The sequence below is a fragment of the Tubulanus polymorphus genome, chromosome 5, assembly GCF_964204645.1.
Source record: "Tubulanus polymorphus chromosome 5, tnTubPoly1.2, whole genome shotgun sequence".
NCBI lineage: Eukaryota > Metazoa > Nemertea > Palaeonemertea > Tubulaniformes > Tubulanidae > Tubulanus > Tubulanus polymorphus.
The window spans coordinates 17,682,990-17,709,286 of record NC_134029.1 but is presented as its reverse complement, the minus strand read 5'-3'; the positions used below and the strand labels follow the sequence as shown (position 1 = coordinate 17,709,286).

The window sequence follows — 26,297 nt, the reverse complement described above, 5'->3', positions numbered from 1 at the left end:
GAAAAATAAACATGTTCTAGTTTTATCAAATTCCCCTTGTTGTCCCTGGGAGAAATAAGTTCCCTGTGTTTTCCAGAATCGTAGTCACCCTATAATATGATAGGATTCTCAACAAAATCACTGTCCTAGGCCCAATTCATATCAAATTAACTGCTGATTCAATTAATAATGGATCAACTGAAACTGTCATATCAGGCTCAAAAAAGATACCTGGTTTCTTGGTTTCTTTCATGATTAAATGTTTGGAACAATCAAGCCAAAAAAAGGAAAAATGAAGAAAGTAGGTAGATCGGTATTTCGAGGAACCTTCTGTGGCAAGCAAGGATCTGCCAGGTAGTAACTCAGTCCTCTATGTTGAATTTTGTCTATATTTCAATGAAAACCGAATGAACTTAAAAGAGATCACTTTTATCATAGCTATGCTAATATTGATAATACATATCAATGGAGTAGAAAAATGAATTTGAAGTATATTTGGTGGTTCATGTGATGTATGGATTCGGGGGCAAAAATTCAATTGAAGTTCATTGATAATGAACTAATTTTGACAATGAAAGACTGAGGTGTTCATTAAGCCATCTGGCGGGATAACTTGGTGTTGCAGCTCCCCATTGAATTCATACAAAGGAATATACATTTTGGGTGAGGGCAAAGTTATAGCATCATTGAACCCATTCCTATAACTTCACTCCCTTTGTGATGAATAACGCTGATGCATCTGAGTCCCCCCATATTAGTGTGTAGATAGCTTATATCACAGTTCTGCTACACCCTACCTTTATAATAAATACTCCTGATATCAAGGGAGAAACACACTAGATAATAGGATGGTTATATCAAAGCTGTGGGTAGCTGGGTGTTTAAAGGGTAGTGTAGTGTGATCTATGAGCATTTGTGGCCAGCACACAGATCACAACGATCATAGTTAGTGTAATACGTCCAGGGAGACTGAGGCAACGTGAAATGAGGTAATAAAAAATTCAGTTTATTTCCAAACCACATATTTCCAATGAATTTCTTTGAAAGAATCGAATGATTAAGATTTCATGTTTTATTTTCGATCACTCATCATCGTACGAGATACTAATTTTCCATTTCAAGCACAAGCGGGACGGCCGATCGCATGTGCGATCATTTGAAGGCGTTACCACTATTTCTTTAATTAAATCCTCCAAAAGTTTATGAGTTGAAATTTATGAATCAAATGACATACGTGGCAAAATATCAATATTTCAAAATTTTTCATATTTTCAGAAATCCATCTTAACCACTGGGTCCCCCGGTATGTTGATAAACATGTTGCGAAAACCTGTCAGAAATTGATTAGGAAAGGTGCCTGGGTTGGTGGGTTCCGGTGGCGGTAGGCTGTTTGACACCGTTTTGTTTGTAGGTTGAGAGCTGCGAACGCTGATACAGCGAGTGTAGTACACACGTGTGGATTGTGATAAGTTATGTACATGTACAAAAAGATGTGTATGAAATGTGGCATTTATAACCAGTTTAATGTTGCCCCATTCTCGCGGGATTTTCAACAACACGGATGTAACATGTGATAAATCATGACTTGAATTGAACGACTACCTACCACCCCTCATTATTGTTCCAAAACAAAACGTTCCGCTCTGAAGACTTGAATTGAACGACTACCTACCACCCCTCATGATAGTTCATAAACCAAATGTACAGCAGACACTACAAATTACTCATATATTTTTAGAAATGGCCATTATTTTAACTTAAGTTGTATATCATTATGTTTTTGTAAACAGCCATTAAGGCTTCATGTTTTGTCTGCACTTTACTGCAAATAGTTACGTAACTACGTGAATTCATACGTTTTTGGCAGCTGTACACTGAATCGGGACAGTTGGTGACTGGCTTCACTGCGGCATTATCATTTATTAATTTAGCTATATCACATCATCTAGTTATATTGTGCCTTGAAGTCCTAACAGCTGAAATAATTGAAATTCATGCACAATTTCTAACATCGAAAATTCATAAGGTGGCCATGTTTGTTTCTGCTGTTTCGCGTAAATCCCGCGCGGTGGCGAACCGCGCCGAGTGGTTGACAAATGAAGGTGTTCTACAGTTACAATTGTCCCATCTTAATGCTAAGTTTTGTTCAATCAGTGTCTTTCATAAAGTAAACTAAGTAAAACAGCTACAGAATGATTATCCCAAACTGCTTTTCATTAATACAAGATAATACAGATACTCATAAAATATAAAAAATCAATTCTTTTTGTCTTGAATACATGTAATAAAGAAAACTGTATATGCAGTTTTATTCTAACCTTTGTTATTAAAAAGGAAAAAGTCCTGGAGGGCAATAAAAATAATTTACCCAGTATATTCTATACCTTTTTGAACAAAAAAAAAAAACTAAAAAAAAATTCTGATGAAATGGCCTGGCAAAAAAGTGGCTCTGAAAATCGGAAACAATGTATCTTTTTAACAGAAATTCTCCCAAAAATCTGATATTTTGATTATGTCATCCCAGCATCAACCACTTCATGTTTATGTTTATGACAATGGTAGATACATTTGAAAATGTTTCAAATCAATCGAAATGTCCTGCATTGCACTACCTTGAATAACTATGTCATAATCTAGGGGCCAGTTGCTCAAAAGTTGGTTAAAGATAACCAGCGGATAAATACCATGGGAACGGATGAACTTTTAATTATCCCTACATCAACTATCCACTGGTAATACTGACCAACTTTTGAGCAACTGGCCCCTAGATTATGACATATAGTTATTCAAGGTAGAATCCTGATTAAGAAAATCTGGAATTTATGATTGCTTTTGATCTTGTAAGGCATTGGATTAAATGAATGCATCCGGCCCTCCTTAATCACTCTAAATCCGCATCGACTCCTTAGTTTCTATAGCCCCGATCACCGGAGTTATTTTGCCCGGTGCCAAATCAGGCCCGGACCAACCATTCACACAGTTGCTCATTTGAAATGGGCCTTAGCCTGTTTGGCCCAACCAAGAACATTGAACCAGGCCCGTGCCAAATTTTTGCCCGTGCCTAATTAGAGAGCGTGTTCTAAACAATGCTCAAAGAAAGCGAAGTGGGACATTTCCGGCAACGGTTGCAATTCATACGCAATAAATTGACCAATGCTAAAATTATACAAGGCCTGATTCGGGCCAAATCGTCTCGGTGTGATTGCGATTTAAAAGATGATGCTAATACATGTTATACCTGACCACAAGCTTCAGTAAGTAATCCGTCATAATTCGATATCTTAACTTTCTGGTGATACGATACTAAATCGGCCAATGAACGATGGGCTTTCGGTTCACCGACGATCACGTATTTTTTGCTGCGTGTTTGATCAATCATGTAGTGTAAAACCCGCTGTGATGATCTAAATGATAAACTGAATCCAAATCTACTTTCGCTGACACGAATCAGGAAACAACCAGTCGTTTGATTGATGAGTAACCTTTCAGCATCCCTACAACATAACGAATAATGATAATAGTACTAGAAAGTGGAACGCCGCCGTAGTTGCAAGTTATTTAGGAGTGAGTAACTTCATTTTCAATAGGTGTATTCCATGTATGTATCAAGCCCATCACAAGCTTCAAGAAAATCACATCTCATTCATAGTGATGAATTCACTGGACAGCCATTTTGTATCCAATCAACCCACTTTTTCTTAACTCTTTCAGTGCTCATGTGTAATTTGAGAAAAACCCTCAGAGTGTCCATCATTGTTAACTAAAAAGTAGGGAAATCAGTAGTAACTTTGGAGCTCAATAGAGTGAAAACTGTAAGAGATAGAGCTTTAGGGTAATTGAAAAGTTTGTAGGGTATATGACCCTTGGAAAATTTTAGTGATAATCTATGTCTACTGTCAGAAATATGAATCAGTAAGTGAGTTTCTGTGTTGTCTGCAACCCTACTCCGGGACCCACAATAAATCATTTGTGAAAAGCGAGGAAACCCTAAAATAGGGTTTGAACACCTGTCACATTGAATTTTTACAACATGAGTGAAGCATGCTGGGACCCGTTTGTCTAATGACTAAATACAAAATCATACAGTCGAACCTTGGTTCATGTAGTACAATCCCAGTAAGAAAAATATGAATCGACATATCAACCAAATTTTGTATCAACCAATAGCCAAGTTGTACTATTGGGGTACGACGAACTATCAGACCTAAAATCAAGCTCTTGAAATATACGCAGGACAGCACCATGGCTTTATCGTTTGCATGACTGGTCAATAAATGTTTGAAAATGATAGCAAAAGCAACCTCAAAATGTAATACAATTTTCACCTTCGAGTAATAATTCCGTGAAACCACTCATGGTACACCCCATCCAATGTTTGCAAAGAATTTGCTTGCGTCTCCTTGAACCAGATTTTCGTTGCTTGACGGCCAAACTTTCTATAATTCTTCGGTGGTAGTGCGGGCGGTTCAAAATCATCTTCCATGATGTCTGAATCCGATGTGCTATCTCCAGCAACCAAAAACTATGCAAAGATGGATTAATATTAAATTTTGTAATGCCCAGGGCCATGCTCTGGCCAACAGATAGGGCACGATGAGGGGCAATAGATTTTTTATCCTTGACATAAAACCTTTCGACAATAGATGCCTCTGTTCACTATGGCGAAATTTAGAGTTTTGGCTTCCCATATTAGTCATTGATTAAGTCAATTAGTACCATGTATACATAACCGTTCAATAGAATTACCCAATAATTAACCATGAATGGTGTAAAATGATAGTGTATTCATAGTGTGTAATCACATAGTATTGATTACTGTAACAACTTTTGACTGCGCAGACATAATAGTGGCACTAGCCGGCGATTATGAGGTACCGAACTTAGCTGGTGCCGAATTAACCAAAATACGGTGCTTACACATCCAGTTACGTTCACACGTTAACTCAGCAATTTGGCACTTAGTAAGCCCAGTATAGCAGTCACCCCGTGTGCCGATAGAGAGGAGTGTAATTAGTGTTGAGTGTATTGTACTACGCGGATGTAAATACGCGGCTAGCTGAGCGCCGAATCTGCGTTCACACTACAGAAAATACGCAGCCATTCAGCTCAGTTCCGTAATGAGATCGGGTTTTTGGCGCGGGATCACATTCCGTGCTTGGTAAGCCGCGAATTTCAGTACGGAACTGAATAAGCCGCGAATAGGCCTCAAATAATTTGAATCAGTGTGATCGCTTAGTACCGTACTGAAATCCTAGTGTGAACGCAGCTACTATTTGTTGTAGAGAGGTCAAATATTCATTTTGTACCGAAGTGTTCACTGTTCATTGTAGAGACGTTTCCTCACTTACAATTTTGTTTGAAAGAGCATTAGTTATAGGTCAGGGAGATTGTATCTGTAATCTTACAACAATATTTCATTTGTAATTACCTCATCAGGTGGAGGAGGCAGATCATCCACATTGAAATCATCTTGCAGTAATTCCAGCGGTGGTGGCGGGAAATCAAACTCTGGTAACTCGAGGTGTTCTCCATCTGACGGCTCCAGCGATGATACTGTAATATGAATACAAATTGATTCAATAAAAGATTATTTTGCATTTCAACGCAATTGATGAAAAAATTACCCACAAAAAATCTATGAATTCAATCAATAGTTTCACTCATGTTGAGTGCATTTGGTCTCGGACACACTACTGAATTATGCCTGAATGTTTCACCGCTAATAGGCGTTAATGGACACATTAGAGCAAATGCTTTCCCACGAAAATTTTGTCTGCAAAACTATGGTTCAAGTTGGCTTCATGTAATTAGCATATATTGCAATAAAACCCTTTGAAATGCAATAATATCAATGGAAAACTATAAAGAAAATCTGAATTTAAAACCAGCACGCCAGGATCCGAACCTATATTGATATTTAGAACAATCATGTGATTACAGTAAGGCTACAATTTGTCTGTGATTGGTCATAGAAGCGCTGGGGTTGACTACAACTTTACACGACCAGTCGTAGGTCGTCAGTCACAGTCACAAGTAGTAGAACATGGGCAACTCGATGCGACTGGCGATTATTTATTCTGGTTGCCACCAGTTGCTTGAAAGCCCAGTTCCCTCTGGTTCCGTCGTGTTGAAAGGGTGAACTGGGAGATGTAGGGTCAATTCAGATTTGGCACCAGGAATCTGGACAGCCTCAACAAAATATGGTTAGTCTTATATCTGAGGCTTCATACCTTCTGTCATAGTCATTAAGTCAGATTGTTTGCTGAACCAGGATTCTGAAAGTTGACCAACTTGTGACATCAATGTTGCTGCTTGCAGTGCCTGTTTTTCTGATTCCATGCGGAGCCTCATCACAGCTCTTCTATCAAGAAAACCTCTTGAACCTATTTAATAATAAGATGCGGCAAAATTATCAATTTACTTAAGTGACCTAAATGAGTTTTGTCAACCTCACATTTCTTTCATCATTCTAAAATTCAACAGCTTGATTTATGCTGGTAAAAATCATATCATATCAAAGAAGGACACATCACAATCAGATGACTGTACCCCAGTACAACATTCTGATGATACCACAGGAAACTATGTACCGTCTTTGCTTTAGTTAAGAATCAAAATGAAATGACCATAACGCACAATAAGCATACATGATAAATGGAAATGATCTTGCATTATTGAGTTGCAAAGTTTGCTTTCTCAATATATTTTGTGTCCTCTTCATACATTACAACATTTGAGTTTGAAAATGGGTAATCAGAAAATTATACAAGGAACACATTTGTTCATGTTTTGTGTATTTTTCTCCTGTGTCAATTTTGGAGATTTCTCATATCTATACGAATCCGGGTCATAATACCTCCGCCCAAAATACCTCCACTGAAATATCCCACACCCAGAATCCCTCCACCCAGAATACCCTCATATGTTTCCAAAATACCTCCAGGCCCTAGATCGAATGGGTTTATGCCTGAAGAACAAAAATTAGGAACCTATTAGTAATATAATTTTTTAGAATTTGTCCCCATCAAAGTTCGAATTTACAGGCCATATTCAAATAAACCAAAGTTCTATAGTTTAAAAGTAGTTAATTGAGCAAAACAAAGTATAATGTTAATTTCAGTAAATTGTTCGAACATCATTGTTGCAGTTAAATGGAAATGAACTGAATTCAGTGTGTATACCGAAATGTAGTACATTGTTTTCTTAGATTATAGGACTAATTAATATTCTATAATCTAAATATTGAATTGTTTCCAGAGAAATCTAGTATTAAATTAAAGACATGAGATAAACTAACCAATATTCTATAATCCCTATCTCGTTGTTTGTTCAAATTGGGTCGATTTGTAAATTCCCAGCCATAACTAATTGGAAGTGAACGTTGTCATTAATTGTTATTCAATTATTATTCAGTATAGGCTTATATATACCGTAATACATTATATATGATCCTATACATGTATAATAGTCAATATTGGTGGTACTTTATACATCTAAATAATAGAATTATAGTATTTCTTTCAATTCTGGGTGGAGGTATTTTGGACACATATAAGGGTATTCTGGGTGGAGGGATTCTGGGTGTGGGATTCTGGACCGAGGGATTTTGGACGGAGGTATTTTGGGCGGAGGTATTATGGGCGTATCCCTATCTATACATAGTGGTACTTACATTTCTGTATTATCACAGCTGCTTTGATAAGATATTGCTGTCTGTCAGCTAACTGATCAAGGTGTGAGTATTTCAAGAATACCTTTGTTTTCCTGTGAAAAAAACAAAATCATTTCCATTATATACCAAGATCTAAAAGGCATTAATGTATCAGTGAATCTGAAAAGGCATTCTATATATTTAACAAGATGCCTGTTAGAAGTTTATCGTAAGTCTTAATAAACTATGGGTCCAGGGACACCAGGCCTACTCGGGAATTGCTAGAGGAAATGTGTGATAATCTGAAAATTTACTACCAAAAATTACGTACCTCTAATTGGGGGAGGGGGTTACTGAATTTTGGTACAAAGTGGTACATGGGGGAGGGGGGTCAGCAAAAAGGTACGTACTTTGAGGGAGGGCGCTATTAATCAATCTTGGTACATACTTTATGCACCCAAACTCAAATGAAAATAGCCGATACTGGTGTTTTATCAGCTTTTAGTGACTTGTTCAAGTGACTTGTAGTAGACTTCAACTGGGAATTCCCCATACCAGGTACCGGTATCAATCTTACACGCGCTTGTTGGAATCAGGTATTTACATCTTTTATATTTTGTTATGATTTGTGTTCTTTGCATCAATATAACTGGGGGGGGGGGTCATTGGTAACATGGTACCTACCTATGAGGGGGTCAGTGAATTTGGTACAAAGGTGGTACAAGGGGGGAGGGGGTAACAAAAACGGGAGATTTTGAGGTACGCAATTTCTGGACACTCCCTTATTCAATACCCTTGATCAACATATAAAGAAGCCACGGATGTCTAAACCTAGCTCAATCAAACACCTTAATCCATCTATGAAGAGGACAGATGACACTAAGATGGCTGCCAATTGTGTAACAATTGAATAATCCAAAAACCTTTCTGGTATGTTAACGATACCTTGCCGATACCACCAACGTCAAATTTCAATGCAATATGTCAAAGCATAATGAAGCCACAGGCCTTGGAATTCAGACCAAAAATGACCTTTTTGTCGATCAAAGCGTCTTCAAATTTCCCATGAAAACTTTTTTAAAAATTTGCAGGTGCCACATTTGGGGAACAACAATAGCCATTAATCGGCGATCTTGATTACAATGGAGCCAACTTATGGATTGCAAATAGGGTAGATACATGTACAGAACAAATATTGAGCCCATACATCTAAGTGTGACCAAAATTTCCCCAAAAGACATGATTTTGTCTGCGGATGAACGGACGATGGAAGATAAGGATCAGCTAAACACATCTATATATTCTATACATTTTGGGTGCACTTTTTCCCATAGATAATTCAACCATTCAAGTTAGGTGTAGTTCTGATAATCACGGCAGAATTGAACCTTATATAATCTATAAATAGACCTAATTTGCCTAATACGAGAAATGAAAAATAATGACGGCGTAGAATGTATTGCAGTATTTGTGGACCTTGCCCGATAGATCGTCGATGCAATGTTTGGTTATATCTGTCCTAGAAAGAAAACTGTATAATTCATAATAAAAATCAGATAATTTGCACGGAGAAATGAAAACATGGCGGTATTGGCTGCAAATTTCATACAAATTGTAGAAATATTTTGTAATGAAGTTTGAAAGATGGGACCCATGCACGTATCCAAACCATACGAAATAATGGAGCTAGATAATTTCTTAACATCAGTTTGTAAAGTAATTGAAAACAGCTTCGAGAATGATAGTAACTAGCTCACGAAATGTCATTCAGTTTTCACATGCTCCATTAGTGTTTATTGAATTTCGATACACCGCTATGGCTTAGAAATTATGTTGAACGCACTTTCCTTTTTGTAAAAAAATACGATATCCAACGTATCCATTTGGCTTCAAAAGAGAATAGGAAGTCACAACAAAAGACTGATTTAACATGAAAAAGAGATAAGTTATGAAGCACTAATGGCAATTGTTTCCTTTGTCAGATGGATGTTTTCACAAATCAATATGATGGTAACAAATGCATTTTCAGAATCGACTTTACGAACGGAATTGTACCAAACTTCAGTTGATAGATGTCCAATTTCACATTTACGATGGGTATTACGCAAAACAGATGCGCATATCATTATCATACATAGCTGGAAGATCGGCTGATTCGTTGAATCTGATATATTTTAGAAATCATTCTGACCAGTACTAAGCTACATAGAGTAAATAAATTTTAAGAGTTTTCATGAGAGCTGAAGTTCATCAAAAAATGGAATCATGATAAACATGTGTATCTATTTCTTCTATTTTTGCGTGTGTGCTGGTATCGACATATGTTCAGGTTGGTAAAAAAAATACTTCAATCAAATTATGATTTATTCGATAATATAGCCATTTGATCAAAAAGTTTCAGGGTAAATCAACTAATAATACAAAAGGCCTACTGGTTTCTCCTTTAGATAAATTGATAAACAAATTATGTTACTGGTACGTAATTTGATGGTGTTTGTGCCGGAGCTGTTGGGTCGTAGTGCTTTTCTTGAAAAGGGGAAAGATATTCTTAATTTCATTACGCAGTCCACCCCAGCCCCGGGATTTAGCAGTCATCCATTTATAATCCATTTAAAAAGCCTAACAGCCGAAAAAGTTTAGTGGATTTGGCCAAATCATAGCGAAATTTGAACCCCCATTGACTCCGGGGACGCAGGGTCCAATCTAAGCACTTGTCTGATTGCCAAGGACAAGTATGTTTTCATTACAGAAAGTAGGTTATCATTATCATTTGTCCACCGAGCCAGTGCAATTTTATGTCTAAAAGCTTTTTTCCCACTCGATATAATGGTTGATTGTGCCACCAATCGGACTGCATGTAGAGGGCAAGTTAATTTTTCAGATATGCTTGCCCCATGGGGAAGTGGCTTTTATTCCTTAGATCAAATCCTGGGGATGCCATTGTTCGTTGTGGTTGTCATACAAACATAATTACACAGTAAACATACTAATCTAGAGTCAAAATGCATCATTTCAGCATCGCTGGTCGGCCATTGGCTGTTAGATGGAGATGTCAATGATATATCTCCGTATAATCTTTCAACCACATCTGAAAGTGCAGATTTTCAATATGACCAAACGTTGCATCAAAAGGTGGCTGTGTTTAATGGAGATTCGTACATACGCATCAACGGAAATGATTTCTCCTCGAAACTACACAATGCGTTCAACAGCAGCAATATATTCACGGTGACGCTGAACGTTAAATTGTTACCAAACTCGATATATCAAGTGTATCCGTTGATATTTGGATGGCATACAGGGCCGTACATAACAATAATCAACAATTCAATATGGCTGAGAAAGAGTATAAGGAAAGGGCCTACTACATTATTCGGTCCATACCAGGTGAATCAGTGGCACTTTTTAAGGTGGAGTTACGATCAAGAAAATAATACAGATACCAAATGCCTAAATCACGTGTGCCAGATAACAGAAAACGTCACTTATCATCTTCCATATGGTCAGGACATGAATTTGTACATTGGTGGGATCCCAGAACCATTTGTAAAACTAATTGGTGAGATATCTAATGTCAGTCTATATAACAGCAGCTTACTTCTCCCTGGTAAGTAACGTTTTCTAACTACAACTTTTTAACTACATTTTCTTTATTTTGGAACATATTACGAAGCTGCCTACAGGTAGATTATGGAGAATATCAAACGTCGATATTACAGATCCTTCATCTGTTACACAATTCTAACGTTCTCTCCTTCAATCCGCCTTGTCATGTAGGCCTATGCATTTCAAATAAATATGCTCTCAAAGAAGTGAATTCTTCTTGCCCTGCAAAATGTGTTATAAGTCTAAAACCCTCAAATTTAAAAGATCTAAAATTGAATTCATTACTCAAGAATTAAAACTAAAGACACAACGTTTCAAATCTTTTAATTTTGTATACAGTGGGTTTTAAAAATTACCAGTATAATACCATGTCAGAGTGCAGCTATGTTACTAAAATGTGTTATGTTTAAGTATAATTGGCATGGGAGTAATACAATGTTACTTATACTACAGGTAAGTGTATTAGGCTTTTTTCAAGAAAAAATTGGAAAGGCAAAGGGAAAAAAACTGAATTTTCTATTATTACTTTTTATTGCATTTCAAAATGGAAGAATTAAATGGAAAATCAGAATCCTCTTCTTTGGACACTGCACCCTGTATGAGGGAACGGTGTGAGAATCCAATATGGCCACAAATCTGCCATCTTGAATGTGACTATTACCCCTTGAGTCCCAGAACCCCAGGGTTAAATGATAATCTGACTCGAAGAAATGAAAATCATTGTGGTCTCTAACATTACAAGTCATACAGAACTCCTTTCGATACCAGCCAAGTGCAACAATACACAGCGCAGCGACCAAATTTTGGTCAGTGGTAAATAGTAAACCGGACCGAAATTTAAGTCAGCGGTACTCTCAATTGGTTAATAGGTATCATTAGCTGGATAGCATACTCCTTTCAAATGAATATAAAGGCTCTATAAATACTGTACTTAAAAGACTGCACCTTGATGGATGGGAACTAACGTTCCAGATGGATGGATGGATACACGCATGCAATGACAATACTCCTCATGTCCAACCACAGAGGGGTAAAAAACAATTATTCTTTTTGAAGAATTATGATGAAACAAGAGCCCCAAGGGGCACTATGGCCAGCATGTCAGCTTTTCATAAAATAGCAAATGATGCATTCTGTGTCCAAATTAGTCCAAATACACTCCCAGCTCATAGACTAGTCAATCCCAGGCTAATAATTTACACAATTCAATAGTGTTTTCAGCACAGACAGCGACTGGAGCTGGCAGGATTAAATACCTCAGATAAATCTTTTCCCTTGGTCTTATTGATTTGAATGCGGAATAGAATTGAATTTTGCTGAAATTTGCTCAATAAAACAAAATTGAATTGGATTTGCTGTTTTACCTTGTTCAATGAAGTAAAATTGAATTGGATTTGATATTTTTTGCAGAATAAAATTTGATTGAATTTGTAGTTTGAGCACATGGCTAATTATCATATCAAAGCCATCCATCCGATTTGAGAAAAAGCTATTTTTCCCGGACTTTGCACAATTGTCAAAGATATTTTCTTTAGTGCAAATAAAAATATTCCTCCCAAAAACCAAATCAACTAAAGATTTCACAGAAATCGACATTGAAATACAATTTTAGATCTTAAAATAAAACCCGGAAGTAAAACAGTAGACGATACCACAGGTTCACATGAACACCTGCTGATCTCTGCAGGTAAGCCAATCATAGAGGAGTCTTTGCTTTCTGATTGGCTTTTAAAACAGATATTTTTGCGATCAGATTTTCGCGAAAAAGCTCATATAAATATAAATGAGGCCCTCTTTCAAAATTCAGCTTCATAGGGGTTGGAGAATGGATAATGCTCTAATGAATGATTTGTATGAATATATGCCCAGTTGCACAGTCAAAGAGCCTTTACTCTGGAAACCATGTCATTTGATTTCACTCCATTTGTATAGTAATAGGCTCAGCCTACAGCTGGCCTAAAAGTAACAGAGGACAAAAGAAAGTTTTTTCATGTCAGTACCAGTGGCAGCTCTGTACTTTCAAGTTATAAGGCCTTTTCGCTAAAAGCCTTATAGTAGCTATGGAGGATGGATCACCAAAATAGAAGACTCAACAACACGTGTTTCAGTACATTATGAGCGCTGAATCTGCTCACCGAGTGGAAACTACTATGAAAATACGCGGGTACCCTGAATCAAAGTTAAAGAATGAATAAACATGATAAATAATAATGAATATAAGATTGAAAATAAAATACCATTAGAGCAATTTTAGAACGCATTTCATCTTTGAAACGATGCCTTAAAGCGGAGGAATGCGCTAAACATCTTCCAAAAGTCTTCCAATGTATCAATTTCAAAATAGGTGCAAGGAAAAAAATTCGTCAGTTCTTAAAAGAACTGCTGAGCTTGTAAGAAATATGGAGGGGAGGGTGTTGCGTGGATGGGGAGGAGAGGTTCAATGAAAGTAAGCATACAACATACCCAATATAACAGCCAGAGATTTCCGATTTTGTCAAAATATATAAACACGAATCACTGGATGCAGGAAGAGAATGTTTTGAAACCAATATCTTGTACCTGAATTGAAAATAATGAAGTTACAAGACAATAATTGAAATTTATTTTCATTAAAATGTTACATTATTAGACGATATAATAGGTATGATTAAAAGAAGAAAAATGTAACAGGATAATGGGGCTGTACGGAGGGACTGAGCAGTCTATCTAAGCCGTATCACCCAGAAGCATCCACACCCCACACCACATTCATCACACTCATACATCATGCACACAAGTAATAACAGGCGAAAAGAAAAACAAGGAGCCTATCGGCTTATACAGCTCCGCTGTGTGATTTAAAGAAATTGAAGCTGCATACCTAGGGGTGCCTCCTTTTGGCCAAATCCAAAAGGGCTCTGTACTTTGTAGGTATTGGTCCATAGAACATTCATACCAAATTTCGACTTGATCTGATTAAAACTGTAGGACTAATAGCAATTTGAAGAAATAGAAACTCCACTCTCAGGGGCGCCCCCTGGTGGACGAATAAAAGAAATGGCTCTGTAACTTCATAGTCCGTGGTCCATAGAACATTCACAAAATTTGGAATTGATCTGATTAAAACTGTAGGATTAGTAGCGCTTTGAAGAAACAGAAACTCCACCCCAAGGGGCGCCCCTGGGGGAAGAATCCAAAAAATGGCTCTGTAACTTTATAGGCCTAGGTCCATAGAACATTGATACCAAATTTGGAATTGATCTGATTTAAACTGTAGGACTAGTAGCGATTTGAAGAAATAGAAACTCCACCCCAGGGGCGCCCCCTGGGGGACGAATCCAAAAAATGGCTCTGTAATTTTATAGGCCTAGGTCCATAGAACATTCATACCAAATTTGGAATTGATCCGATTAAAACTGTAGGACTATAGTAGCGATTTGAAGGAAAAGTTGACACGCACGAACGAACGAACGAAGAACGAACGGACGGACGACGACAGCTCACCCCCTAACCCTTTAGCTCCGCTGACCTCCGGTCGCAGCGGAGCTAAAAAAATGTTTACACATTTTATACACATTTTACAATAGGTTTGTATAGAATGAAAATTTACCAAGTGTTGAATAATGATTTAATGCAGGTACGCTTAAAGGCAGGTTCGCTTTGAATAGTTCGAATTGATTCTGATAGAGTATTCCATAATAGGGGACCGGATATTTTAACAGAAGATTTTTTAGTTACAGTTCTAAAATAATGCAAAAATTCAGATCGATTTCAACAGAGCAAACTACTCCTCATCATACATGTGACACTTATGTGATACAGTTTTGACTCATCTAGTTAGAGTAAACCTCGCCTAGGAGAAACAGGGAATGGCAAAATTGGACCCAGCAATTGTTAAGTTTAAGTCCAAGGTAAGGACCGGAAAATATATTAAGAAGTCAGATAATGATATAATATATATATATATATTCATTAGAATGCCCAGACCATCAATGATTCAACATCGCATGTGAACTCAAAGACTATTTGTATATTGTTAGTTGTAAATATTTCATTAAGAATGGGGGCACAATGTGCATGTCAAGTTATGCTGAACACTCAACAAGACCAAGCAGAAAGTAGTGAATCACGTTAGAAAGTAACTTCCATGAATTAAACATAGATAGGTCTTGGAGTAATCATTTGATTACTCCAAGGATAGATTAGTGCAGCTGACACTTAGTTAGCAAGCAATGCATAACATGCTAATTAGTACTAGGTAGATTCTATTTCTTTTAATAAAAATTTGTTACGAATTTGTTTTTGCTTTGGCAAAGTCAGCTCGTTAATATCTTCAGAAAATGTTTAACTAGTATCCATATTTAGGTTTTAACATACTTTTCGACAAATTCGGCAAAAGTTGGTCTGATAGCGAAGCCCTCTCTTCTAATTTTAGTCGTCTCCAACATGCCAGTGTACAATAACTATGTACAATAATCATGCAAGTGATAAAAATATTCAATCAAAATCAGCATGAAATTTTCAAAAAATCATCTACAAATCCAAATTGCAAATATACAGTACATTCACTCTCATTACATTGACAATGCATTGAAAGGGTTTACCTGTTTTGAGACTCGTTCATCGTCGAATTTGTTCGGTAACTTCTCGTTGTTTGGTTTGATACAGCGGATGAACAATGGAACTGCTGACTTCATACGCTCCATCATTGCTTCCAGTGAATTCTTCAACCGAAAGAAAATCATTATTTTTGGAAAATAAACAAATAAAGCTTTCATAGAATACTCATGTTACGAAAGTAAATAATACATAAAACCAACAAAACAAACCTTAAATTGCAATCCAACCGTGATCTTTTTCTTAATTATCGGTGGTGCATTCTAGAAGTAAATAACACCGATGAATGAATTATATTCTATCAACAGGTCAGTTTATTAATGCTGCGATAACTCTAAATGGGTGACTGGTTTTCAGAAAAGAAAAAATTGTAAAGAAAAATTTCAAAATAAATTGCTTTGATGAAACCAATTACACATTGTGAAACCAATTACAAATTTCAGTACTGGTACCTAAATCATATGAACAAACTGGCATTAAATGAAGGAGTGGCTCAAAGAGGTAATTAGTGGTATGTAGGGCGAACCTTGATCAGGCGTAAATTAAACTTGTGACTGCCAGCGACTCATTTTTCGCTACTGCCAGCAATGCCAGTCACTATAAGTTGCATGTGTTCTACTTTCTGCAATGCAACATGACCATCTCCCCGAGTCGCAACTGACATTATGCTGGTATTGCAACTGACAAAGACTAGCCGCACACTACCAGCAACATTCACGCCACAGTCAACCAATACGCCCATTTACAACCACGGTGTTGCATCGCAAGACAACACATGCCCACTTTTAGGCATTAGGTTGATGGAGAGTAAAAGATGCTACTAATTAGAAAATAAATTGTTCACCTTTTTTCTCCTCGTTTTCCTAGAAATCCTTCCTTTTGACGTGCGATGTTGTAATGAAAGAGAACCAGTTCTTGTCATCGTAGCTAAGATAAACACAAATGACATTCATAACATACATAAATGACATTCACAAGAACATCATGACAGATTGCTTAATCGGGCACAGTGATTGGAAGGACCATCTTTGACTATCTGAAATCGGAATCACCTCTTGACTATGATACATTTGATTGTACATAGACATATAGACTACAATTAACCTCACCCTTAAATATAATGTTGACAAGTTGATTGGAACTTTCCTGTAAAATATCCACGATTCCAGTAGGTAATGTATCACGGTTTTTCTCTAACCAACCACAAGTGCTGTACTCAACCTATAAGATACATATACCCGGTTCATGGGCATAGTACAATTAGTTGAAAAATATTTTTACATGCTCAAATTATCCATATCATCAAGTGTATATTTTGTCTGATTCCAGTCTTTATGATGAACGTATGTCCTTACCTTTCCAGCATAATGAAATATCGTAAACTTCATCTGTTTGCTGTTAGGGTGTGCTTTGAAGTATTGATTATGGTTGAAATTTTTGTTCAATTTCTCAACAAGTGATTCGTCAGTAGCCTGAGGAAAATGGCTTTCTTCATCGAGCAAAGACAGAATTCCGATCGGCGTGCTCAAAAACAGATTCTAATCACAGAAAGTAAAAATTACATGATTGAGCAAAAACATGATGCTTTTCCACTAATGGCAAATAATAAACAGAAAAGTTGCGCGTGTCGTTAAAAAGTGTCATCATTCACAAGTAGTTCAAAGTTTTGTGTAAGAAAAAAAAAACTATATCCAGAAATGGAAAGAGCGTGTCATAATCAATATTTTGAGGGAAATTTGGTTCAAAAATAATGTATCCTCTTCCGATGTGCTTGTAAGTTCAATGTAATGTATTATGTGTAATTCAATATACATTAGATTTGATGAATTTATAGGATATCTTTCATCTAACAGGTATTAATATTTCTTTATCAGTCTGTATTGATTCCTCCTTAGATATGCTATTTTGATCTTGCGAACAAACTTCATCCATTTGTTAATCTTAATCATTAATCACTGTTTCAATTTCTAGCAAAGATTACATTCTAGAACTCATGTTAATTAATGAAATTTTCAAGGGCATCATTGTGCAATACATCTATAGAATACGTTACTACTAACTAAGAGTGGTTGGTTGTCAACATATTTAATCTCAGTCCAGTCGACCCCTTCTCGGATGTATTCCTCTTGTTCAAGTTTGAATACGTGCTGATTGAAATAATACTGAAGTTGTTCATTAGCCAGGTTAATACAAGCCTGTTCAAAACTGTTATCTTTGAAGTGCTCAAATCCAAATATGTCCAAAATGCCTACAATGAAACATATTAATGATGTAAGCAAATAATTACGTAGACCTATTATAGCACAAATTATTCAATGAAAATAAGATAAATAGTAGTCTTTAATAATACCGATAACATATATTTCTTATATGCCGTGCTCCATATACATTTCAGCCCTGTATACAAATATACAGGGTTATGAGAACATATATATGATCATTCAATTTTTGATATTTAAAGATAAAACAGTCAATTAAAATATTGCCTAAAGAAAAATGTTTTAAAAGTTTGTTTGTTTGGGCTTTACATCGCTTGGATCTTGGTTTCCCAAGACTAACCCTATTGGATAATTCATTCAACCTCACAATGGGGCGGCCTTTGAGGTGTTGCCCGCGCAATGTAAGCAGCCAGCAGGACTTGAACCCATTTGTTACTCAGCACTGATAGTGGATGCAACAGCATCACGCCATATCTAACTGAGCTACTGAGGCAAATCACTACAGGATCTAATTATAAAAAGGTAAAACATTCCATAAGATTCAAGCTGCTGAAGGCACGGAGACCATAAAATTGAGAGTGAAATGAGATAGAATTTAGTAAAATCGAATAAACGTACCTATCTCATTCGCTGATTCTGGAAGTTGTTCAACAGGTGCAAGAAGGTGGTTGATTTTGTTCACAATCCAACCAAACAGACGCCCATACAAAGACTTAGACATTGCATCTCTTGCATCTGAAAAAACCCAAAATCAATCCTCGATTTCCTGCCAAAACTTGGAATTTCTGGTTAGAAAAATCTAATTCATTGTTAATCAAAATGATATTAACTTGTCTACCACCCTTGATCATCCACCAAAAAGGCAACCAAGGCTAAGGATCTCAAGAGATGGATAATTGAAGGTTGACAGTTGAAATGAGTATGGAATAATTAACAGTGATTAGAAAATCAAATTCAATTCAGCTGCAATATTCTTATTGAGTACCACCGTACCTTCTGCTTGATGTATAGAATAATTCCGCCTGATTTGTTCACCTCGAGTTACAGTAACTGAATGTGTTAAATGATCATGAAGAGAGTCTGCATCGATTCCCAGTAAACCCTACAAAAATACAAACGACTGATTTAAAAAGATAAATATCGGCATAATTGCACAGGTACAGTAGAACCTGCTTATTCCCAATCATAAGCTACGTTTGCCCAAAGGAATTAACAGTGGCGTTGGAAGTGCAGCGACTGCAGCGGCAAAAGCCGCAGTAATAATTTACTGAATGATGATTTTTTTTTTTTGAATACCAAGTTTTTAAAGAAAGTCAGTAAATTCGCTGCAGCAATATTTAGAACCTGTCCAAAATCGGTATTTGGCCGCAGCAATCAAAAATTGCTTCCAACGCACCTGATTAAGGTTCAGGACACTTAAGGTCATTCCCACTCAAGTCAGATCGGGATACATCACATTTTGATGAATGTCATGGTATTAACAGGAAAGAACCCCAGTAGTATTTGCTTTGTAGCTTGTTTTGTAGCTTGTTAAACTCAAGAAACTCAATTTCCATCTGGGAATGGATGGATAGATGGACGAATGAAAAGTGAAAGGGACCGGAACTGGTACTTCACTCAAAGGTGTCTAAAAATCAAAATCTAAGTTCAGCTGCCCATTTGTTCCAGCTGGTCATTTTAAGGCAGGTACGTATCGACTACCAAAACTGACTGAGATATTGCACTCAACATCCAAACTACTTCAAATAGACATTAGTTTAGAAATCCTCTTCTACATTCAGATCAGATTTTACTTACGGCAACAGTCTTTATAGGTACTTGGTCAATGGCACACACAACATTGTTATCATCTGTTTGGAAACAGACATGACCCAATGCAAGAATGCTCGCTAAAATTGTAAACACATACTCTTGTTCCTAAAAAAGAATGAAGAAACTTTTCAATTTGCCTCATTTCCAATCTGTCTGAGAAACATTGTCAAGATCCTGATGGAAGAACTTACAATTTCGGTGAAACCAACCAAATCCATCGCATTTATGAGGTCTTCATGATACATTTTCAACCGATCGAATTTTGTTCGCAAACTTGATATCCCATCACTGAGGTAACTAAAAATTTAACATAATTGAAAGCGAAATAAATCAGGGCCTCAATAAACAAATAAGACTAGAATAAATTCACTAAACCACTAATGTTGTTGTTTTTGATTTCTTCAAAATTGGCATTTGAGCTATGTATCTATTTTTATTCCAAAACAAGCTGAATATTTGTTTAGCCATAGAAGCTGAAATGACTGCATTGCCAAAATTTACACTGAAAATAACTAGCTGGAATGAATATAACACTTGTGACCAATTTACCTGTAATTCCCAGTCAGGCTTAGTTTAAATTTTTGCAGCTGTTGGGAAGACAGTCCAGCCAACATATAATAAAATACATGGAAGTTTTTCTCGCCACTGCTTTGACGGATGACTCTTGATTTCTCTAAGAGATATTCTGAGATTTTCGCTCCTATCACTAATTAAAAAGTCAAACATGAATAGGCTACAATTCAGAGCAGGCTCACTTTTAAGCTAGGGGTCCAGGGACGCCATGCCTATCTGAGATGCGTGACAATCTGACAATCGCAACAATGATGAAACAAAACATGTCGTCATGCGCATAGGAACAAATATCAAAACCTGAAAAAACCTGGATTCTGTCAAAGACAAATGGATAGATCATGTCTACAGACAGGTAGACGGACAGACAACGTTGAAAAGCGGACCAATAGCCTGCTGGGGTTTAGCCCCAAGAGGGCCACAAAATGCAGTCACCATGCTCACAGACAGGTAGACGGACAGACAACGTTGAAAAGCGGACCAATAGCCTGCTGGGGTTTAGCCCCAAGAGGGCCACAAAATGCAGTCACCATGCTCACCCTGTCCTTCTTTAAATTTCAACTGGATGAATTTTCCAAACCGGCTTGAATTATTATTCATTAAAGTTTGAGCATTCCCAAATGCTTCAAGAAGTGGATTCACCTGATAAGATAAAAAAAGATAGTCATGGATTAAAAAAAAATAATTTCTGGATAAGTGAAAACTTAAGTCTCAATGATGTTATTGATAGATTTCACTCATGGTTACTGAACGAGCAGAGATTTTTACAAGTTGTAGGCCCACAAATGTTACTCATTGTAAAAGTGGTAACTCCAAATATTTTCATTTTTCAAAAAGGCATTTTAATCAAGATGCATGGCACGGTTTACCAATAAAAATACAGTAAAGTAAAAGAATCATGTTTTTAGCTACATGTTCAATAAACTAGTCTATACACAGCCAACCACCCCAAGAAGCTGGTTCATATATGGTCCATCTCCCATATCTTCAGCTCCAACTTGGTCTTTTGGCTACTAAAACTGTTAGTTGGAGACTAGCGGTCGCCTACTTAGCTGACCTTTATGAATGACTGGCACGTTATGAGTCATACATACCGGTCCATATTATAGCTGTCATGGTTTCACCTACCTGTAAAATTTGTTGTTCCAATTGATTGTTTCCATGACATAGCTCAATCAACTGTTTTATCAGAAATTTCGTACTTTCAGTTTTACCAGCTCCACTTTCTCCACTGTAACCAACAATCAATTATAACTTTTCGTCAGATGATTTATACACTGATATTGAAATAGTAAGTCTCACTGAAGATGTGGTGATCAAATATGGAAGCATTGTCTTAGTTTGGGTTTTGGTTTTCCCTGACTAATGGCCAGTTTTACAGTTTTATGCCAGGACCCAGAGCTATGCAAGAATATAAAATGGTAAAGCTGACTCAGTACTAGTTCGGTTAGAGTAACTTCACCCCAATGACAAACATAGTAAAGGCATTCTGGATACTTAAGATGAAACAAAATGACATTCATTCCAAGAATGAAATTAAGCTTGAAGAAGATGATTCTGAATCATTGCTGTATCTAAACTTGAATACATACCGGTATTTGATGGTAACAAGTTGATGTTTGGCAGTTACTGAACAGCTTTCATGAATGTAGCTTATACAGACAGATGAAGAAGCAGCTAATAAAATGCTTTGGATGATGAATTTGTTGAAAAGTAAAGCCATCGATCAATAAAGAGTTTGGTTATACCTAAGGTGGATATGTAGCAATACCTTAGGTGAATATGAAGCAGTGCAAAAGTTAGTGGTTCAGAAGCTTGGTGGCGATTGTCGGAAGCTACAGGATTATTTAGATGAATCAGTCAAGTCAGGAAACCATTTGTTTACAATATTGATAAATAAGATAACATAATATCGATGTTGCATCCTGCACCTGACCATCTTGTCAAGATCACCAGTGCGTCAAGTACATATCATGGCTATAAATCCTCAATCAAGGATTTAACAGCGCTCCTTTGTATGGTCATGTCGGACTCCCTTCACCTAGCAATGGAAGCTGCTAGGAATTGGTTAGCCCTCTTGTATTGAGGTGCCTTTGGTGGAATATTCAGTCCTGGGCGCTTCACATACCAGGGCAAAAAAATACAGCCTTGCGCTCATTCTTTGCAGGTCCACAAGTTCGAACAGCTGGACACCTGCCTGACACCAATACCAGCACACCTACTGCTAAATGCCTAGTTGCATTAGCTGCTAGTCTGGCAAGGGTATCTCTCAGTAATACATCAATACAAGCATAATCGTGCTAGGCCCCTTTATATGCAGTTTCATTTGCATTATTTTAAACAGAAACCAATTTTACCGGTCGAATCATCTCACATATTAATGTGGCATACTTTATACATTCGGGATGGGCCTGCAAGTTATAGGTTGGCCATATGATATGTACACCGCCTAAGTGGTTTTCTTTGGACCCTTGCCAAACTACCCTGGTCAATGGGATTCTGATTAGCTTGAGGAGGTCGGCAAAGGTTGATGATGGCCTAATCATAAAACTGCTATTGTTTAGGCGAAAGTGTCAAGTTCTGGGGTCAGTTCCCTTGGACAATTGTACTAGAATTATTCAATGTCCCGATCACATCAGCTTTTATGGGTTCTTTAGGGTTGGTGATCTGGCATGGTGCAAGAGGCCAGTTAAACAACTTTGCATCTATGCCCAGTGTGCAAACTACATCTCGACTGTTGGAGAGTTTTCTCTGTACTTAGGCATTGGAACAAGAAATGTGCATTCTACATATCAATGATGTTTTTTTGGAACAACTTTGATTGACAAATTGTTCGTGAATAAACTGAACTGAAGTAAAAAAAAATAACTACACTTATTTTTTAGGTACCTGATTAAAATGCATTGATTTTGTGGTGGAGAATTCTGTCCAATTAGGGCATGATAGGCTGAACTGGCGATAGCAAAGATATGGGGTGATGCTTCACTTTTCTTCACCCCACTAAAACAATGTGAAACCTGAATGGAAAGAAAACAAATATTTCAGAATAGAATTGAGTTCCAGATAAATTATGATCTTGAAATCATTCATCGTTCAAGGTTTCATGGTTTTTACGTACCTTCTTATCATAAATAGGAAGCACTTTGAATGGATTAATGGCAACGAGAATATCACCAACAAAGGTCTGAAGGAAAGAATATGATCAGATGGCAATTATCCATCTGTAAGCTTCAGTAAATAGGTAAAATGCCTATGACATCACAGCGCGTCTTATTGACTGTCAATTGTCCATCAAGCACAAGCAGCTAACAGAAGTTAATAGACGGCCATTTGACAGACAATATGTGTGACATTTGCTTTTATCGGGGGCCTGGGTCCCTGTTTCAATGAAAAGGGCCACTTATTAGTAAGCATCAGCCCCGGAATTCAAGTCAAACATGATGTTTTTGGACAAAAAAAAGGTTACAGGGCGGCCATCTTGTGTCTGATTGACCCAAGTTTTCTGAAGGCGATGGCTCCTGGAAGGATACATCTTACAAAACACCAAGTAAATTGATAAGTCTATCATATTCGTGATGTTTTCAAAGATTGATTACACGATAGGATATGATACAGGATATCGGCTTTCCTGATATTGTCATGTGGAACCAGCGGCCATTGTCTTTTTAAAAGTTTAGAAGCAAGACATTCTTTCTCTGTTTTCTTGCATAACAACCATTCAGAAAAAAGATACATTATCAACAACCCCAGGATCTGTATCCCAAGCCCATCGGTAAGCATTTATGATCAAAGCCCATATTCAAAGTGTCCGAGATGAGAATCGACTTTATTCAATGCAGCCGGATCCAGTTTCATTTTCAAGAAGATATTTAGCAAGAAACGGTCAGTGATTAGCTACTCACATGGTGCATGCCCAATGAAGTGCATGACGTCATAGAAAATTTAAGAAAGAGTGAAGGAAAGATCTACAGAAAATAAAGTGGACAGAACAGATTCAAACCCGGGCAAGCGTATTCCTAGCGCAGCCTCGACCATTTTAAGGCTCGCTGATTTCACTGAAAATTCTAATGGTCTAACTGCAGTTTGGGTCACTTTCCCTTCTACTGTGCGACGCATGTGACGTTAATCTCATTAAGCTAGGTGTGGGTACTAATGGGACAGCTAACTGCAGTTGCTCCAGATACCGGATTTCATCAAATATCTACTTCCTACAGTCAAACCTGCTTAATCCAGATAGGCTTAATTCGGATTTTGGTCTACCCGGTAATCCAGATATTTGCAGTCTAGCCTATTTGTTCATTAACATACAAGAAAATGACTTTTAATCCAGATTTCCAATAAATTTGATGAGTTTTTTTGGGCCAAAATAATCCGAATTAAGCAGGTTCCACTGTATTTAAAAACCATTTGATCTAAGCTACAAGTATATTAGGCCTACATATAGACTCTGATAATAAGCTATTTCAACATTTTGAGTTTCATAGAAAAGAAAATGTCAGTGATGATGTTAATAATGATCATTATCATTTTCATTTTTGTTTTTCTGATGATGAGGTTTAGTTTCACCCAGTGCTGGGTGTGGCTGGTTCGCGGCACTCCATCCATATACTGCCTGTACTAAGAGTTCGTGGGAACTACCACAAAGGGTCGCGATGGCGATATAACCACTGACACTAAGGCTCTCAGTGAAAGGTTTAGTTAAAACCTGGAAACATTCTTAGACAATAAACGTGGGTTTTGCTTGGCTTAACTTCGATAAACTGAGAATCAGCAGGCCTACTTCTGTTTTTAGCTAGTCAGTAACCTGTCTGTGTTTAGGTTCACGATCGGATATTTTCACAAACCACAGTCAGGAATGGGAAGGTCATTTTCAATGAAATTTTCGTGAGTCAATTTGACTCACGAGTAATTTGCCTGGCATTTCATTGTCTCTTAAGATATCCGTCTAATTTTGTTGTAATCAACGCACAACAGATTGGTAGTTTGTTCGATACCTAGGCCTATAACACCTCACCTGACGACCTTAATCCATGTGCAAATCGGCCGTAAATTGAGAGTAAATTTCCATCGATTCAACGGCGGCCATTTTGAAAACGTGTGGAGAATGCTGGCACCTGTGGACTAAGGCCAGGACCACAACACAAACTAACGAGACGAAACTTGACGAAATTGAAAAAAATTAAGAAATCACACTTATTCACATTTTTCTTCAACCAGAATTTATTTTTTAATTATTTCTAATGGAAACCACGAAGATTTGAAATATAAGTTGGAAAACTATCAAAAATAAAAATTGAAGTTGAAGGCCTAAGCCTTATATAAATCCTTGTAGGTCACCTTGTTTATCATGCCACATGTATGCAATACAGAGAAATGGCGGCCAATGGCGAAATTTGTGGAGAAATTAATTAATTTCTCAAAATAATGTTGATTAATCGCTGGAAACATAGATAAAATTGGATTATTTCGAAAGGTCGTGCGTTAGTTTGTGATTAAGCCATTAATTGTGTACTGAAGTCAATAGTTAAAGTATATTTTTGAAGTGTTACTTTTTTCAACCGTGTTTTGGCCCTTGTCATCCCTAACGTTGGTATAAGCCCATCCGATTATAAAAAGCTTACCACCAACGATTAGGTAACTACTAGTAACTATGTTTAAGCATGTTTAATTAGTATCGCCATCGATATTAATTTCATACATAGATTTTGTTTTGCTCATAACGTTTTTTCAGCTCCGATAACAGTATATCATCATCAAGATTTGTAAGTGTCGTTAAATCATCCGTGTTTGACTTTTCCATCGTCATTGATTGAAGTGAATCAATCAACAAGTGAAAATGACAGTAAAGCTAGGCTTATTATTAA

The 26,297-nt window shown here is 37.0% G+C and overlaps 1 protein-coding gene across 3 annotated transcripts in view; it reads right to left on the bottom strand.

Moving 5' to 3' along the window:
• The window catches only part of LOC141905320 (myosin-IIIb-like), a 38,578-nt gene extending 12,281 nt beyond the window's left edge, over positions 1-26,297 (bottom strand). For 2 of the 3 annotated variants that reach the window (XR_012619256.1, XM_074794158.1), the window contains exons 1-23: positions 26,132-26,297; positions 23,552-23,617; positions 23,323-23,450; positions 21,562-21,664; positions 20,973-21,075; positions 20,413-20,569; positions 20,055-20,160; positions 19,849-19,968; positions 19,045-19,153; positions 18,670-18,786; positions 17,893-18,080; positions 17,188-17,370; positions 16,942-17,053; positions 16,677-16,759; positions 16,045-16,095; positions 15,820-15,939; positions 15,593-15,678; positions 13,700-13,795; positions 7,652-7,743; positions 6,210-6,362; positions 5,408-5,532; positions 4,305-4,501; positions 3,218-3,473 (exon numbers count right to left, since the gene is read on the bottom strand). Coding sequence is in view for 2 of the 3 variants with exons in the window: in XM_074794158.1 (XP_074650259.1) it covers positions 3,218-3,473; positions 4,305-4,501; positions 5,408-5,532; positions 6,210-6,362; positions 7,652-7,743; positions 13,700-13,795; positions 15,593-15,678; positions 15,820-15,939; positions 16,045-16,095; positions 16,677-16,759; positions 16,942-17,053; positions 17,188-17,370; positions 17,893-18,080; positions 18,670-18,786; positions 19,045-19,153; positions 19,849-19,968; positions 20,055-20,160; positions 20,413-20,569; positions 20,973-21,075; positions 21,562-21,664; positions 23,323-23,450; positions 23,552-23,617; positions 26,132-26,239 (2,859 nt within the window). In the remaining variant the exon portion in view is untranslated. Of the gene's footprint in view, positions 1-3,217; positions 3,474-3,628; positions 3,740-4,304; positions 4,502-5,407; positions 5,533-6,209; positions 6,363-7,651; positions 7,744-13,699; positions 13,796-15,592; positions 15,679-15,819; positions 15,940-16,044; positions 16,096-16,676; positions 16,760-16,941; positions 17,054-17,187; positions 17,371-17,892; positions 18,081-18,669; positions 18,787-19,044; positions 19,154-19,848; positions 19,969-20,054; positions 20,161-20,412; positions 20,570-20,972; positions 21,076-21,561; positions 21,665-23,322; positions 23,451-23,551; positions 23,618-26,131 lie in introns of those variants that run through there. The other variant, XM_074794159.1, reaches the window with a different exon arrangement.